The sequence below is a fragment of the Ctenopharyngodon idella genome, chromosome 1 (genome assembly GCF_019924925.1).
Source record: "Ctenopharyngodon idella isolate HZGC_01 chromosome 1, HZGC01, whole genome shotgun sequence".
NCBI classification, from domain to species: Eukaryota; Metazoa; Chordata; class Actinopteri; order Cypriniformes; family Xenocyprididae; genus Ctenopharyngodon; species Ctenopharyngodon idella.
In genome coordinates, this window is record NC_067220.1 from 42,733,811 (window position 1) to 42,751,097 (window position 17,287).

Here is a 17,287-nt window from a genome sequence, read left to right on the forward strand (position 1 = left end):
ATATGCAATAAGAAAAAAAAAAGAAGAAGAAGAAACAATGTCACAGTATAAATTATGTAAAATTGCAATAAATAATATGGGACAACCGGCAAAGTGCTTTATGAAACACTTATTTTAATATTTAACAAAAATTATTACTTTAAGACAGTTTTGAACTAGTATTTGAAACCAACATACAAAACCACTGAGAAAAGAAGTGGATTTCTGACTAAAAATCTTATATTTAGCGTCACATAAAGCTTGTGACAACTAGCACCGGTCTCAACCGCAGCTTACAAAACAATATATGCAACTGTTAATCTGAAGTGTGCATTTATGAGAGCTGATATGTTGGAAAGAGAAAACAACACAAGGTAACTCCATATATATATATATATAATGCATATCTTTATTTATTTTATTCAAAAATGTATCTAAATACTTCACAAAACACAGCATTTCCAGATAAAGCGTGAAGTGTGTCAACTAAAAGGGCCAGTCCGTGTTGTGTTCATCAGGTGACTGAAGCATCCGCTCTGACCTGAAACAGAAGAAAAGATACCTCTGAGTACCTCATGCACCATTTATTTCAATGCACAGCACCATGACAGACAGAGATATTAGACCTGCGGTAGGGCAGTTTAAGAGCGGAGTACAGCTCAGGGGTGTTGGGGGTCATGGTCATGTTCTGACGGGACCCCGGCGTGACTTCTGACCCCTCAGATGATGGTGTGGCACACGGAGAGAGAGAGAGCTGATCCGGAGCTGCCGCACCTGCGCACACATGGCTGTATTATGGTGTGATATTAATGCTATAATCATGATCTGTGAGTGTTGTGTTTGTGTGTACGTAGATCGCTGAGTGCTGTGCTCTCTCTCCTGTTCCACTGAGAGCTCTTCTTGACGGGAGAAAAACTGAGGAACTCCGACTTCAGTCGGGAGGCTTTCTGCTGCTCAAAGTCACTCCTCTGAAACACACACACACACACACACACACACACACACACACAGCTGAGAAAATTATGATTATTAAGCATCAAAAAGGAGTAATTCACCCAAGAATAAATCCTGTTATTTACTCAATCCATATGCTGTTCTTTTTGTCTATAGAAGACAAAATGAAAATATAAACCTTCACACAGCTCATGTTCATACAACAAAAGCTGCCAAGTGCTAAAAAAACATTTCAGATGGCCTTTTTTTTTTTTTTTTTTTAAATTGTATACTTTATGGTGATTTAAAAAAAAAAAAAAAAAAAAAAATCCCAAGATTTTTCTGGTACTTCTGCTGATCATTTTCAAACTTTATTTCCAGAACTATGAGTGTAAATTTAAATGAAATGAAATTGAATGTTATATTTAAATATTTATAAAAAATATTTTTATAAAATATAAAATTTAAAATTTTTATAATTATAAAAAAAAGTAATACAATTATAATTAAAATAATTAAATTCCACAATTCCAGAAGTTTCAATAAAGGAATTCAGTTATTGAGTTTAAAAAAATTTTACTCCCAAATAGCAATTTCTCTTTTTTAGAGCTTGACATAACCAGAAAAAATGTTTATTATAAGATTTTATCAATCTTTTCCAGGTCTAGTCTTTAAAAATCCCTCATATATCCAGGTTTTCCAATACCGTGAGGTTCTAACATAAAAATAACCGTTGTTAAGGGAGTGAATTCAAATTAGAAATATCTTTTGTTTTTGTTTTAGTTTATTTTAAAGCTTGTTTTTTCTTATTTTAAATAATGAAGCCATTTTGCACCCCCTTTGAAGTGTGCCTGGTTGAGAATTAGGGTGTTTACATGATAAAGATGTACTAAAAATGGAAAAGTCTTTCTTTTGTGTTTTTGAAAAGCTTCATGTATAGACATCAATGTTGTAAAAACGATCCCTGTTCACGTGGATCCGCAAAAATGACTCAAAACACTGTATTACTCATGCCAGGCCAGCAGTTGGCGATGTCTATTTGTAAAGAAATACTATCCGCCTACAGACTGAACACATAATACCAAAGTCCCTTTCAAGGAAAGTCTGTTCACTCGGCGGCCATATTTGCAACACCTCCGGGCAGCTATTTCGGGCATCCAAGACCAAGTCCTATCTATTTGAATGGGGGAATCCTGAAATCTCAAACTGCTTGCCAAACTCACAATTAAGTAACATATTTCAAATCAGCAACAAAACCTGACATTAACTGTCCCATAAATGTTGTTTCTTAAACTCCGGTAGCATTAAAAAAGCTTATTTTACAAGCTAGACGAGTCAATGCGCATGTGTAGTCCTAAGCGCGAGTCTCAGGTTTCTCTGGGAACCGGAGCTTCTAACATGGACATTATCATGTTGATAATTTGATGTGATTCTCTACACCTCCGTGTAAACTTGAGGAGAACTGACTTCATCCACTAAAAATCAGCTGATTCAAACAAAATGAGCAAAAGTGACAAAGAAAAGTTAGTTCACAGAGATGTGCACGTGCATACATTAACTTGAGTGTATCACCTCATGGCCCAATCGAATAGCCGCTTCAGTGAAGGCTTGCCGCTCTCGCTGGAAGCTCCGCCTCTGTCTGTTAAACTCCTCCCAGTGGTCCTGTAGCCGCTCCCACTCCTCCAGATAGTAGCAGTCCATCAGCACAGCAGGGAGGGGCGGAGTTACACTGTCCTGAGAGAAACGATTTCCAGCTACTGTTGTAAACACAGCGTCATATATGACGGCATCTCTGGTGTCTGACCTGCAGTAACTGCTGCTGTGCTCGGATCAGATCTCTGCTCTGCTCCAGCTCTTCCTCCAGATGAGCCAGCAGCTTCTCCTGGTCTGTTCCTTGAGCAACAGGACCTGAGCACACATATATATATATATATATATATATAGATAATCATTGACTTCAGTTCATAAAGCCTCAAAGCATTCAGTTCTTACTCTGTGACACGAGCTCCCGGAGTCTTTTCTGGACTTGCATCCACTCCTGGACCACACCTCCTGTCACATGATCACCAAGGCACTGCTCTGATTGGACCAGCACATTGTCTTTGTCTTCATCCTCCAGTTCTGTATTGTCATCTTGTAGTGTCTAATTAAAAAGATTTTACTATATGATTTCACCCGATTTGCATACTTCATATCCTAAATAGTATGCTATAATGAAAAATTATTTCCTACATCCCATTGCACTACTGGCAGAGGCGGCCTTTGCAATTTGGAGGCCCGTTTCAAACAAACAGTTGGAGGCCCCCCATCCCCACCCCTGATGAAAGCAGTGTTGCCAAGTCCGTGGTTTTCCCGCAGAATTGGGCTACTTTACCACTGTTGCTGTTTTTCATGGAATGTGAATTTTACCAGGGGAACCCCGCCAAATTTTTTCCCCCAGACCTGTTGCTGTCTGCGTTTCCATAGCGGTCTAAAGTACCATGAAGATAGTCTGGTGACGTAGGACTGCACGCAACTTTCCAGTTCCCGCTGGATTTCGTCCTCCGCATATAAGCTTAATAAAGCCTGAACTTCATTGTTGGTCCATTCCTGGTATTTTTTTAAACTCCACTGTTGATTAGAATAGCAAACAACTCTTCCTGCATGCACCGCAACCGACTTTTAAAAATGGTGGTTGAAATAAAATGCTGCGTGGAGTCAACCAATCAAAATGTTGCGTGAACTCAACCAATCAGCATGTTCAGCACCCAAGTCCCACCCCCGAAAGTTTGCGAACATTGAAAAAGTACTACCTAGTGAACAGGGACTTTCTGAGGGGGAAATTTTTACCCAGAACTTCATTTAGACCCTGGTTCCTGCGGTCGAAACACAACGAGTTCCTGGGGAAAGTTCCTGCAGTGGAAATGCGGCTTTATACAGGGACATTTTTGGCCCATATATCTTGATTACTGTGGGGCATTTTTATTAATTTTGGTGGCATTTTTGCCCCAAGTCCCCCTTAATTTCCCCGTGATGGCAGGGGGACGGGCACTTTTTTGAATGCAAGCGGATGGAGGCCCCCTTCTGTTGTTGTAAGGGCCATTTCAAGTGAAACAGGTGAAACTGTTTGATTACTCACTTTCACTTTTTCAGTTGAATAAAAATCATGAGAATTTGATGCCACAGCAGTCAGTTTAGCTAAGGATCAGTATGTGGCAAAGGGGTCTGTAGTGTCAAGACACATTTTAATGATAAAGTATGTCTTTTCTGCACACTCAGAAGTTTGTATTTGCCCGTTTCCAGTGAAGTATACATACTTTTAGAGCACAGTGCAAGTCTGCAAACTCTGCAGTACATCTTCTATTTTTTCTTTCCAAGTCTTTCCAGTGAATGTGCAGTGGTCCTTCTCACCTGTGCCATGTTATTTCGGAGCATGTGCAGTAGTGTCGTGAGCGCGTGCCGTAGTTTCATGGCTTCTCTGAGCTCAGCTTCCCTTCGGTCCAACAGCAGACGCAGTGCTTCTTCTGTCCTGCAGGGGGAGACAAAGCGCTAATATTAAGGCTATTATTTTTTAATATTTCTCTTTCCACAAATGTTCCTGTTTCTCATTTTAAATAAAAGATGCTTAAAGTCAACATTAAAGCACATTATTGCAAGTTACACAAAAGTTTTTGATGGATTAAAGCACGTTGTATGGATTGTTAGGTCATACCTCCCATCAGCCTTTGCGGGCTTGAAGCCAGGCTCTCTCCGTCCTGTCCGCTTTGGCAACACATTTATGATCTCCATGGCTATGGACGGGGAATATCATTGTCACTGTGCAGTTTGTGTGTTTCGTGGCACATGCATCCTAATACAGTTGAATGTTTTGTGGCTTTTAGTCTATATGTTAATGCACCCATAAATCCTCAGCACAAAAATACTGATGACATCATCTTGCACTCAGGGGAGTTTGTGTATATTATGTAAATTATAAACCTACTAAGAATAATAGCATATCATGATTCTTGTATGTGACAAATTATTGTCAAATAACACGTGTAAATATGTCAAAATAGAAAGGACAGAATTAAAGTAGTGAAGGAAGTCACTAGAAGTTGAACATAGTATTGTAGCTGCGGGCCGTGAAGCTCACACACGCCGCGCTGCTTCTGTCTGTCAGTGAACTGCGAGAGTTTCTCCCTCATGCGGTGGATGTGCTGCTCTCGGCGCTTCAGCTCCGCCCCCTGCTGGTTACAACGACACTGCAGCCGCGCGCACTGCACACACACACACACACAGGGACCGGACAGTCACCTGCTGCGCTCTATTGCCTCGCACTTTACTATAGGAATTACTTATTAATAATAACATATATCACAACCTTTTCTCTTTCAGAAGTCAGAGCATCTTGTAGCCTGGAGATGTGCAGGTCCTTCTCTATAAGCTGCTCCTGTGAAAGACAACATGGTCAGTCATTCTTTAATAATATATAATATAATATAATATAATATAATATAATATATAACAATTAAATATTAGAAATATTATTTATATATTGGCATAAACCCCAAGATGTAAATCTAATTTTCGAGGGGTCCCAAAATTTAATATAAAATTATTTAGCAAATAATATGATATTCAAATTCAGTTATATAATATATTAATATTATTAAGCATTAATTAAGAATAATCTTTATATATTGGGATAAACCCCTTGAAATGTACATCTCATTTTTGATGGGGTCCCATAATATAATATAATATAATATAATATAATATAATATAATATAATATAATATAATATAAAATATAATATAATGTTAATATTAATTCATAATATAATAAAAACTGAATTAGCAAATAATAGTTTATTAATATTAATTTATACAATATAGTGCCATAATAACAATTAAATATTAATTCCGAATATTATTTAAATATTGGTATAAACCCCTTGAGATGTTCCATATTTTCAAGGGGGTCACATAATATAATATAATAAATTAAATATTAATTAGAAATATTATTTATATATTGGCATAAACCCCAAGGTGTAAATCTAATTTTCGAGGGGTCCCAAAATTTTATATAAAATTATTTAGCAAATAATATGATATTCAAATTCAGTTATATATTAATATTATTAAGCATTAATTTAGAATAATCTTTATATATTGGGATAAACCCCTTGAAATGTACATCTCATTTTTGATGGGGTCCCATAATATAATTAATATAATATAATATAATATAAAATATAATGTTAATATAATGTTAATATTCATTCATAATATAATAACTGAATTAGCAAATAATAGTTTATTAATATTAATTTATACAATATAATGCCATAATAACAATTAAATATTAATTACGAATATTATTTAAATATTGGCATAAACCACAAGATGTACATCTAATTTTTGAGGGGGTCCGCACCGCATAACATAACATAACATAAACTCTCTAAGTAATGTCACAGCTACAGGTGCTGATCATATAATTAAAATATCATCAAAAAGTTGATTTATTTCACTAATTCCATTCAAAAAGTGAAACTTGTATATTATATTAATTCATTACACACAGACTGATATATTTCAAATGTTTATTTCTTTTAATTTTGATGATTATAACTGACAACTAAGGAAAATCCCAAATTCAGTATCTCAGAAAATTAGAATATTACTTAAGACCAATACAAAGAAAGGATTTTTAGAAATCTTGGCCAACTGAAAAGTATGAACATGAAAAGTATGAGCATGTACAGCACTCAATACTTAGTTGGGGCTCCTTTTGCCTGAATTACTGCAGCAATGCGGCGTGGCATGGAGTCGATCAGTCTGTGGCACTGCTCAGGTGTTATAAGAGCCCAGGTTGCTCTGATAGTGGCCTTCAGCTCTTCTGCATTGTTGGGTCTGGCATATCGCATCTTCCTCTTCACAATACCCCATAGATTTTCTATGGGGTTAAGGTCAGGCGAGTTTGCTGGCCAATTAAGAACAGGGATACCATGGTCCTTAAACCAGGTACTGGTAGCTTTGGCACTGTGTGCAGGTGCCAAGTCCTGTTGGAAAATGAAATCTGCATCTCCATAAAGTTGGTCAGCAGCAGGAAGCATGAAGTGCTCTAAAACTTCCTGGTATACGGCTGCGTTGACCTTGGACCTCAGATAACCAGTGGACCAACACCAGCAGATGACATGGCACCCCAAACCATCACTGACTGTGGAAACTTTACACTGGACCTCAAGCAACGTGGATTGTGTGCCTCTCCTCTCTTCCTCCAGACTCTGGGACCCTGATTTCCAAAGGAAATGCAAAATTTACTTTCATCAGAGAACATAACTTTGGACCACTCAGCAGCAGTCCAGTCCTTTTTGTCTTTAGCCCAGGCGAGACGCTTCTGACGCTGTCTGTTGTTCAAGAGTGGCTTGACACAAGGAATGCGACAGCTGAAACCCATGTCTTGCATACGTCTGTACGTAGTGGTTCTTGAAGCACTGACTCCAGCTGCAGTCCACTCTTTGTGAATCTCCCCCAAATTTTTGAATGGGTTTTGTTTCACAATCCTCTCCAGGGTGCGGTTATCCCTACTGCTTGTACGCTTTTTTTTTCTACCACATCTTTTCCTTCCCTTCGCCTGTCTATTAATGTGCTTGGACACAGAGCTCTGTGAACAGCCAGCCTCTTTTGCAATGACCTTTTGTGTCTTGCCCTCCTTGTGCAAGGTGTCAATGGTCGTCTTTTGGACAACTGTCAAGTCAGCAGTCTTCCCCATGATTGTGTAGCCTACAGAACTAGACTGAGAGACCATTTAAAGGCCTTTGCAGGTGTTTTGAGTTAATTAGCTGATTAGAGTGTGGCACCAGGTGTCTTCAATATTGAACCTTTTCACTATAATCTAATTTTCTGAGATACTGAATTTGGGATTTTCCTTAGTTGTCAGTTATAATCATCAAAATTAAAAGAAACATTTGAAATATATCAGTCTGTGTGTAATGAATGAATATAATATACAAGTTTCACTTTTTGAGTGAAATTAGTGAAATAAATCAACTTTTTGATGATATTCTAATTATATGACCAGCACCTGTATATGCAATATATATATATATATATATATATATATATATATATATATATATATATACATATATATATATATATATATATTTTTTTTTTTTTTTTTAAGGCTCAGGTGTCGTGTGAACCTGTAAAGAGTTGATCAGGCCTCTCTGCTCCTCTCTGAAGATCCTGTGTGTGAAGCTGAGTGTGGTTTCATCATGGTGCAGAGGAGCAATCACAGAGTTCAGCACCTCTGACAGAGAGAAGACAAACTCAGTGGCCATCAGGCTGCTGCTCTTTCATGGGTTTTGTGATAAGTACATATCGGCATATTGTCTGTCTCACATCTGACTGTGTGATCACAGTTACCTGAGCAGTCTTGAGCTCGTATATGGGATGATGGTGATCTTATGAGCTGTTTGTGTGCCATAAGCCCAGACCCTGCAGATACCAACAACAACACATCAGACATAAAACACTGATGCCTTATGCAGCTTCTTTCTTTGAATGAAAATAACCAGAAGTGATTGTGAAATCTGTAAACCACAACAAATCGGCTTGTCTTTTTCTCATCAAGTGAGTAACATTAAGTTATCAAAAACATATTTCTGCATTAATTAAATCTCTGATTGATATAGGACTATGCAAATTGTTAATATGTTAAATTACATCTTACCAGAGCAAAAGAAAAAAAAATCTGTTATGCCTGTCAAAAGGTAGATAAAACAGAGTAAACGAGCTGAGATCTCTAGTGACTTTCGGTTCATTCCATCAATCACGTCATCTGCAGCTTCCCTTCAATCATCTCATCAGTGATTGACAGCGTCAGTCTACAGCTGTGAGCCACAAACACATATCAGATACGACAGATTCCTAATGGAGTAGGTGTTAACACTCCACTTACTATTTATATGTGAATATTCATTTTAAAACCCACACAACAAAAGATAAATGATCAATAACTTTATTTTAAAAGCAAAAAGACAATGGAAAAAGATTTAAACGTAACATGTTCATTCAGTAGGTGATCATGTCGATCAGGGTTTCCCAACACTGCACATTTATTACATCTCCCTCATCAAATGCACCTGATTCAACTTATCGGCTCATTAATCGAGACTCCAAGACCTGAAACGAGTGTCAGATAAAGGGAGATGTCCAAACTGTGAGGGCAACACTGAATCTGAACACAAAGCATGCTTAAAATGACTTTCAAGCCAAATTCTGCTGGCCATAAATTAGTAAAATACTATAGTAAAAATCAGTCTTTCTATGTCAGCTAGTGTTAGCTAGGAAAAACATTCTAATAGTTTTTAATTTTTCCACATAAACCAGGGAAAACTTCATACAAACTGTTTTTGTTTTATACACATCACACAGAAAAAAATAGTGTTTAGTGTTATGGGTAATGAATTTTTGGAAATGTAAATACAGTAACTGATCGTACCATGTCATACAGTGTAAATTCAGCATAGTCAAAGTATTATTACTGATAATACAGTTCATTCAAACAAACAGCAAAACAAGTGTGAAGAGAACAAACACAGTGGGGATTTTCTAGTGTTTTTTGTGTGTGTAGTGCTCCAGGAGCTCTTTATGAAGTAGTGTAAAAGTAGAAACGGACGCTTGAGGACAGACATGTCATCTGAAACAGCTTCACCGGCTCTGAAATAACAGATATAATATAAATATTAATATATTAAATCAGGACAAAATAAATGAGAGCATTGTCGTAAATGATTTGGATTGTACATGCACATCTACAGTGTTTTATAAGGTCAGGCGGCTGTTAGTAACCTACGCACGATCATCAGCTCAGAGCAGCCCGCAGGACTTCGGCGGACGGAAGGGGTTGTCGCTGGACGGGACGCCCATCAGCAGAGGGTCTTTGTGAGCATTTTGCAGGCAGAAGTTCTTCAGGTCTGTGGCAGCTTGAGACACCTGCAGAGATTGCAATTAAGATGACATGTTAAATGATATGCATTGAATCCACATACAATGATTGACACAGCACTGGATAGAAAACTACCATGATCCAAGAAGGTTCTGCAGGTCATACACTGATGAGCCAAAACATTATGACCAGTCACAGGTAAAGCGAATATCGTTGATCATCTCCTAACAAGGTCACATGGGTAGATTACATGGTAAGCAAACAATCAGTTCTCATAATCAACATGTAGGATGCAGGAGAAATGGAGAATCTGAGCGATTAAGACAAGAGCCAAATTGATGCGGCAAAGCGACTGAGTCAGAATATCGCTGCAACGGCAAGGATTATGTTTTGAGAATTGGTGAGATTTCTCAGTGGTGAGAATTTACTAGGGCTGGGACAATACATCGATTTGCGATTTGGATCAATCCTGAAATTTTCTCTCTAATTCTTAATTCTAGTTCTGAGCTTAGTTTTAACAGCAGATGACGCTCTAGGCTAGTTTTTAACCGCACACTCAAATGCTCATGAAGAAGAGTGCTGGAGAGCGCTTGTGCTTTCGGCTGATTCATGTCAGTGGTTAAATATACTTGCACCTCGGCTCAGAATGCTTTTATGACGCCAGATTAATGTAAACAAACACCCTTGTGATTCGCTTCAACCTTTTCGAACTTTATGAATGATTATTTTAGGTTTGAGTGGTGTGTGTAAAGAATTGGAAGCAAGCAGAGTACTGGTGTTTCTAAAGCATGTAGTGCAATCTACTGTTAAAAACTAAGCTCAGAGAATCACGATACATCGGAAAATAAAAGAATCAATTCAGATTCTTTGTATTGCGGATCGATGTATTGTCCCAGCCCTAAAATTTACCAACAGTGGTTTGAGGAGGGACAAACCGCAAACCGACGAGAGGGCATTGGGCGCTCAAGTCTCATCGATGCACAAGGGCAACGAAGGCTATCCCATCTAGTCCGAGTCAACTGAAGGTCTACTGTGGAACAAGTCACAAAATATTAATGATGGATATGGGAGGAATGTGTCACAACACTGCTGCGTAGCCGCAGACTAATCAGAGTGCCTATGATGACCCGTCCACTGTCGAAAGCGCCTACAATGGGCATGCGCGTGTCAGAAATGGACCTTGGAGCAGTGGAAGTCCTCTGGTCCGATGAGTCCTGTTTTCTTTTACATCACATGGACGGTTGTGTACGTGTGCGCCGTTTACCTGGGGAAGTGACGGCACCAGGATACACTGTTGGAAAACGACAAGCCGGTGGAGGGAGTGTGATGCTCTGGGCAATGTTCTGCTGGCAAACCCTGGGTCCGGCCATTCATGTGGACGTAAATTTGACAGGCGACATCTACCTAAACATTGTGTCAGACATTGTGGCCTCTTTCGGCAGCATAACGCACCCTGCCACACTGCTCAGGAATGGTTTGAGGAACAAGAGTTCAAGGTGTTGCCCTGGCCTCCAAATTCCCCAGATCTCAATCCAGTTGAGCGCCTGTGAAATGTCCTGGACCAACAAGTTCAGTCTCCAGCAGCTCCACCTCAACCTACAGGACTGGAAGGATCTGCTGCTAACATATTGGTGCCAGATACCACAACACACCTTCAGGGGTCTAGTGGAGTCCATGCCTCGACGGGTCAGGGCTGTTTTGGCAGCACGTGAAAGACCAACAGTATATTAGGCAGGAGGTCATAATGTTTTGGCCCCTCTGTGTATATTTTTAAGGCAAGACACTATGGACAAAACCATTGTTATTTCATGCACTGGTCAGTTTTGCTTCCATAACATGTCTTCTTCCAGACATCCAAAATACAAATTTAAAAGTTTATAGAGTAGAGTTATATAACAATACATTAATGCAGTTTTGTGTCCTGCACCGAGTCAGAAATCTCCAGTTCAGCAGCACTTACATACACCAAACTTTACAGATTTAATCCTATCTATATTCTGAAAGTTTGTTCTTCTATCATTCACCTGATTTATTCACACATGGCATGTTTTAGTAATAAAAAGTTGGAAGTATTTTCTCATTCAAGGAGTGATTAAAAAAAAGAGAAAACTAAACATCCTTTAATGTGTCAACAAAATGAAACAAGAAATTTTGAACCTTGCTAATCCAAACTTTAGATTTCTGTTCTGGAAACTATGCAAATTCATGCAGATTCACTCGCATATTTAAACATAACATTTCAGAAAAAATGTAATAAAAACAACTGTCTTAATTAGATTAATCAACTGCAGTATATGGGGATATCTATAGATATTTTTAACCTAATTACCTGTGGTACCGTGCCTTTAATTTATGGTCGAAATAAGTTCGTAAATAATCTCTATTAATTAAATGTACCTGTTTCTATCAGACAACACAGTGGCATGATGAATCTATGGGAAAGGGTGTAGAAGCTAGTTAACTGAAAAATTAGGTTAACACTACTTTAACATAATAACATATTAATAATAAAATAAACTGCATGTATTATAGAGAAAATTGCTTTAACATATTAAAGTATATTTGCTTCATGATTTGGAAACATTGTAACGCAATGTTGTTTTGTTTGGACACGTACCAGGTTGGACAATTGTATTATTTAAAGTATCATAGTATACGACAAAGTACCATATTGCAATCTGACACCATCACTGTACCATATAGTACTACCAGAGTCTCAGTTTATAGCGCTGCTCTCTGAGTGTTTGCATTTATTTGCATTATTAATGAGCAGGGGGGATAACAACAAACGGTTGTCTGTAGTTTACGCCTACAATGCCCATCTGACCGTATAAAACTATCATGAAACACTTTAAAAGCATCTCGTTGAAGTCGTGACGTTTAAAAAAATTGTGTAATTTACCTGTACATGAGTTAAGACGCGTTTAAATAGTTGGTTTGTAGGTTAGCGTTAGCACTAGCAGTAACTCACACCGGTTGAACTCTTTTGTTCGTGTTCTGCTTCAACCCACAAACTCTTAAAGTTGACGTTGACATACTTACGTTAATTCGTCGTATTTTGGCCTCTAGTCTGAGCTGTTTGACGGCTTTTGTCGCCACAGCCACACTACTGCTGCTTGCGTTATTGTTGGACATGATGACTAACTGACTGAAAAGAGAGTTTGCGGAAGTTTGAGGAAGGAACGCGTGCGTGCGTGCGCGCGCGCGCGAACACACACACACACACACACACACACACACACACACACACACACTCTACTCTGATGTGGGCACGCGAGACACTTAAAAAGTGTTTTTAATATAGGCTACAGCTAAGAGTACGTTTTGCGTTTTTAAGATAAAAAAGAATATCTACTTATACTTTAGGCTACTTATTACTGCATATCGTTTTTACAAATGGAGGTTTTGTCTTAATTAATCTTACTTCTTAAATTTGCCCCCAAAGTATTTGAACTCGCGCAGTGTCTCAAAGACTAGACTGCAATACAACAATCTGTGGAACCAAGAAATAACATCACTTTTGCAAATGTAACAAGTCATATAAACTGTTAGAGTGTGTCTAACTTTGTTATATATTCTCTTCCTTATCTTTTGAATTCTTGAATTCTGTTCTAGAGACACTAAAACATGACATTATGACATGTTGTGGTCTGAATATGACTTGTCCTTCTTCAGTGTAAGGCCTTCTTTAACATTTCCAACAGGTGAAATCTACTCAATTCGAGGTATCAATCATGTCCTTGTCAAAAACACTGTGGGACAATTTATGCATTGTAAGCATGAGCAATACTGATAATGAATTTTGGTGCCTTCATCTGCAGTATATTTTGTGGTTATGACACAATTTATGATTAGCTCAGTAAGCAGTTTTTTTTTTTTTTTTTACCATGACGACTCACTGTGGTTATAAGGGGAAGAGGACATTAGACATTACTTTTGGTCTTCGGCCAACTTCTCTTACTAAAAAGTTTGACTTCACTTCTACCGGTCACCATTAGAAGACTTCAGCATGGTAATATATTTAATTTCAAAACCTTTGACAGAATTGAATATATATTAGCTTATATGGGTGATATTGCTACTTTTGTCGATTTTCAGAGTGTGTGAAGACAGATCAGATATCTTAAAAATGTCATGGAGTTCCTGTTAAATCTCATATCTTGCAGGTGTCTGCTGTACTGCTTCAATCCTTCATCTGGATCTCTCTGATGGCAACAGGTAATATAATATCTGTCTTGTAGTAACTCAGTGAACACCAGACTTTGCTGAAGATAATGTTCTGATCAGCAGAAAACAGGGTTTCACTTTATTTTGATGGTCCCTTTTGAACATTCTGAAGTAACGTTGCGCCTACATGTCTACTGACTCTCATTAGAGTGTTAGTAGACTGGTAGGGTTAGAGTTAGAATGAGTTGACATGTAGTTGCAAAGTTACTTATAATCAACAGAATGTTCATCAAAATAAAGTGTTACCAAAAACAAGCGTTTTTATCACTGGCAGCACATTCGCTTAAACTAAACTTCTCTTTTATCTTCCTGTGTCACTCCAGCTGCATTAGACTTCATTAAATCACTCAATCATTCACACTGACAGCAGTTTGCAGTGACAAAGCAACCAATAGTCAAGCCTGGGTACACACACTGCACGATTTTAGCCCAGATTTTCTCTTGCTGACAATGGCCAAAATCTGAGGCAAATCGGTGCTTGTTCACGTGAGCAATTGCACAGTGTGTATTATCAAAGACATGATCTGAGAGAAGCGGCATTCATTGCTGATGCCCGTGAGATACTGTATTTAGCATGCAAAATATCTGGACCTTTTCATAGGAAATTACATCAGCAGCCAATGAGAGAGCAAGATACAGGGCAAAGGAAATTTCAGGGGGAGGAATCATAGACCTGCAACAGAACATCAGCAAGCAACCATTCTGTCCTCCATGTTCTTCTTTTTTTTCTTTTTCACTGCAAATTAGCACACAGACTACTTGGATCACAAGCTTCTTGAGTGCATCATTTTAACAGGAAGAACTCCTGTCTTATGTGTGATCTCTTACGTTATTTACTTAGCACGTTATTTACTTATCACTTCACGCGTGTATTTGCCTGTGAAACGTAGTTTGTAGAGCAGTCATCAGGCAGAGTTGTCTGTGATTCTTCCTTGTGTAATGTCTGACCCCTTGTCGCCAATCCGTTGCACCTCAGAATTTAAAGGGATAGTTCACCCAAAAATGAAAATTTGATGTTTATCTGCTTACCCCCAGGGCATCCAAGATGTAGGTGATTTTGTTTCTTCAGTAGAACACAAATGATGATTTTTAACTCCAACCGTTGCAGTCTGTCAGTCGTATAATGCATGGCAATGGGAACACAATCTATAAGGGTCAAAAAAACATGCACAGACAAATCCAAATTAAACCCTGCAGCTCGTGACGACACATTGATGTCCTAAGACACGAAACGATTGGTTTGTGCGAGAAACCGAACAGTATTTAAATCATTTTTTACCTCTAATACACCACTATGTCCAACTGCCTTGAGCGCGCGCACGGCATCCGGTGCACGCACTTCCATTTGTATAACAACAGTTGTTATACAAATGGAAGTAAACCACTAAAAAACATGGATTTATTACATCAAAACTTCATTTTATTTTGTTACTTTTCATAAGGGCAGCTTTACAAATAAAAAGGACACATACAAAGATCTTGTTCGCATACCTCAGTCGGATGTGGAAAAACCATAGGCACAGCTGATGGTTTAAGTTGTACGTGATCCTCTCCTGGGTATGTAAAATCATCAGGGGAAAAATGATCGCTGCAGACCCTCAACAACTTTAGTACATTAATGGGTGTGTTGGTATCCAGCCGAAGAGCAATCAACCATAACTTCAGGCGAGCAGGCTCAGAAGTTGCGAATACGTGGAAAGTCACCACGCGCGAGAGAACGTAATCTTTTAGTTTTAAGTCGGTTTGAACAATCCGGATAAGCGCAAGTAAGTACCATTTTGATTAGCTGTCGTACCTACAATGTTTGTGCACTGTGTAAACAATGAGTGACGTATACGCGCGAGAGATCACTTCCGCTTGCGTAAACTCCGCCAGAGCGCGTACACACCTCACGCACCGGATGCCGTGCGTGCGCTCAAGGCAGTTGGACATAGTGGTGTATTAGAGGTAAAAAATGATATAAAAACTGTTCGGTTTCTCGCACAAACCCATCGTTTCGTGTTTTAGGACATCAATGTGTTGTCACGAGCCGGAGGGTTTAATTTGGATTTGTTTTTTTTACTCTCATAGATTGTGTTCCCATTAACATGCATTATACGACTGACAGACTGCAACGGTTGGAGTTAAAAATCATCATTTGTGTTCTACTGAAGAAACAAAGTCACCTACATCTTGGATGCCCTGGGGGTAAGCAGATAAACATCAAATTTTCATTTTTGGGTGAACTAACCCTTTAAGGTGTATAAATAGTTTGACCTGTTAGGAAGTCGTACGTAAACTACTATGCAAAAACATTTACCAAATAAATCCATCGATGCGCAGCAAAAAAACCTTGTGTGACTTTGTCTCAACAGAGGATGTTATTGGATAACTGGACCAACCAGCGGACCAATCAGAGCATCTCAAATGTTGGTTTGGTCAGAGTTTATTGCATTTCGTCTGCTGGTCTGAGGCGCAAGTCATTTATGATGGAGGATAACAGAGCCACAGTGGCTTTACCGATTGCAGCAACTTTTATTTTTATTTGAGATATTTCACGACAATTTCCCAGGAAGTGATGATTTTTTTTCTCTTGAACACATGGATGGAAACACTGCTTTATTCGTAAATTTTTTGTGTTGCTTTTACAAGAAATCCCTCAGTTCTCACCATCTTCGAAAAGAGAATGCAACATCTTTTCAAAGCCAAACCAATGTTGTTAAAACCAGAATCAACATTGGCTTGGCTTTGAAAAGATGTCGCATTCTCTTTTTGCCAGCAGACTCTCCTCTGTTCTGTGTTTTATTAAAGGTGTGGTTGATTATGATTTCACTTTTGTAACTTCAGTTAGTGTGTAATGTTGCTGTTAGAGCACAAACAACATCTGCAAAGGTACGATGCTCAAAGTTCAATGCAAAGGGAAATATTTTCTTTTAAAGAATTCTCTGTTTAAGGACTACAACAAATGACTGGTAGGGACTACAATGAGCTTTTTCCTGGGTTAGTGACATCACTAACCCTAAAATTTAAATAAACCCTGTCCCCGGGAACACACAACAAAGGGGGTGAGGCCATGTTGGGCTGCTTTAGAGAAGAGGAAGAGTTGTTGTAGTAGAGTTGTTGTTGTCATGCCATCATTTTACGCCGGACTGCTTCACAAACGAGGGTCAATTCAACGCTGGATTGGCACAAAAGATTAACATGACGGCACATGCTAGTCGATGAGTTGAATCAACTCCACAGCAAC

At 38.5% G+C, this 17,287-nt stretch overlaps 3 protein-coding genes across 7 annotated transcripts in view; 1 reads left to right on the forward strand and 2 right to left on the reverse strand.

Moving 5' to 3' along the window:
* Positions 1-366: 366 nt before the first annotated feature.
* On the reverse strand, positions 367-8,784 carry si:ch211-286b5.4 (afadin- and alpha-actinin-binding protein B). Its single transcript, XM_051894877.1, has 13 exons — positions 8,617-8,784; positions 8,310-8,381; positions 8,087-8,193; positions 5,255-5,323; positions 5,027-5,150; positions 4,604-4,682; positions 4,303-4,420; positions 2,905-3,055; positions 2,717-2,820; positions 2,485-2,646; positions 830-947; positions 606-753; positions 367-520 (listed from the first exon to the last, which is right to left on the reverse strand). Exons 1-13 carry the CDS (start codon positions 8,705-8,707, stop codon positions 466-468), a joined length of 1,398 nt encoding a protein of 465 aa, XP_051750837.1. The 5' UTR covers positions 8,708-8,784; the 3' UTR covers positions 367-465.
* Positions 8,785-8,890: 106 nt separating this feature from the next.
* On the reverse strand, positions 8,891-13,055 carry si:ch211-286b5.5 (uncharacterized protein LOC100003596 homolog). Of its 3 annotated transcripts, none has more exons than XM_051894981.1 (3): positions 12,877-13,055; positions 9,738-9,881; positions 8,891-9,605 (listed from the first exon to the last, which is right to left on the reverse strand). In XM_051894981.1, the coding sequence occupies exons 1-2, from the start codon at positions 12,967-12,969 to the stop codon at positions 9,756-9,758; spliced, it is 219 nt and encodes a 72-aa protein (XP_051750941.1). In that variant the 5' UTR covers positions 12,970-13,055; the 3' UTR covers positions 8,891-9,605; positions 9,738-9,755. The 3 variants fall into 3 exon arrangements, with proteins under 3 accessions (XP_051750941.1, XP_051750932.1, XP_051750927.1); XM_051894972.1 differs by having other exon boundaries at positions 9,746-9,881; positions 12,877-13,051; XM_051894967.1 differs by having other exon boundaries at positions 9,742-9,881; positions 12,877-13,049.
* A 527-nt stretch (positions 13,056-13,582) lies between these two features.
* Positions 13,583-17,287, forward strand: part of si:ch211-286b5.6 (B-cell receptor CD22) — a 29,538-nt gene continuing 25,833 nt past the window's right edge. For all 3 annotated transcript variants that reach the window (XR_007930366.1, XR_007930367.1, XM_051894913.1), the window contains exons 1-2: positions 13,583-13,846; positions 14,001-14,052. Coding sequence is in view for 1 of the 3 variants with exons in the window: in XM_051894913.1 (XP_051750873.1) it covers positions 13,844-13,846; positions 14,001-14,052 (55 nt within the window). In the remaining 2 variants the exon portion in view is untranslated. The remainder of the gene's footprint in view (positions 13,847-14,000; positions 14,053-17,287) is intronic.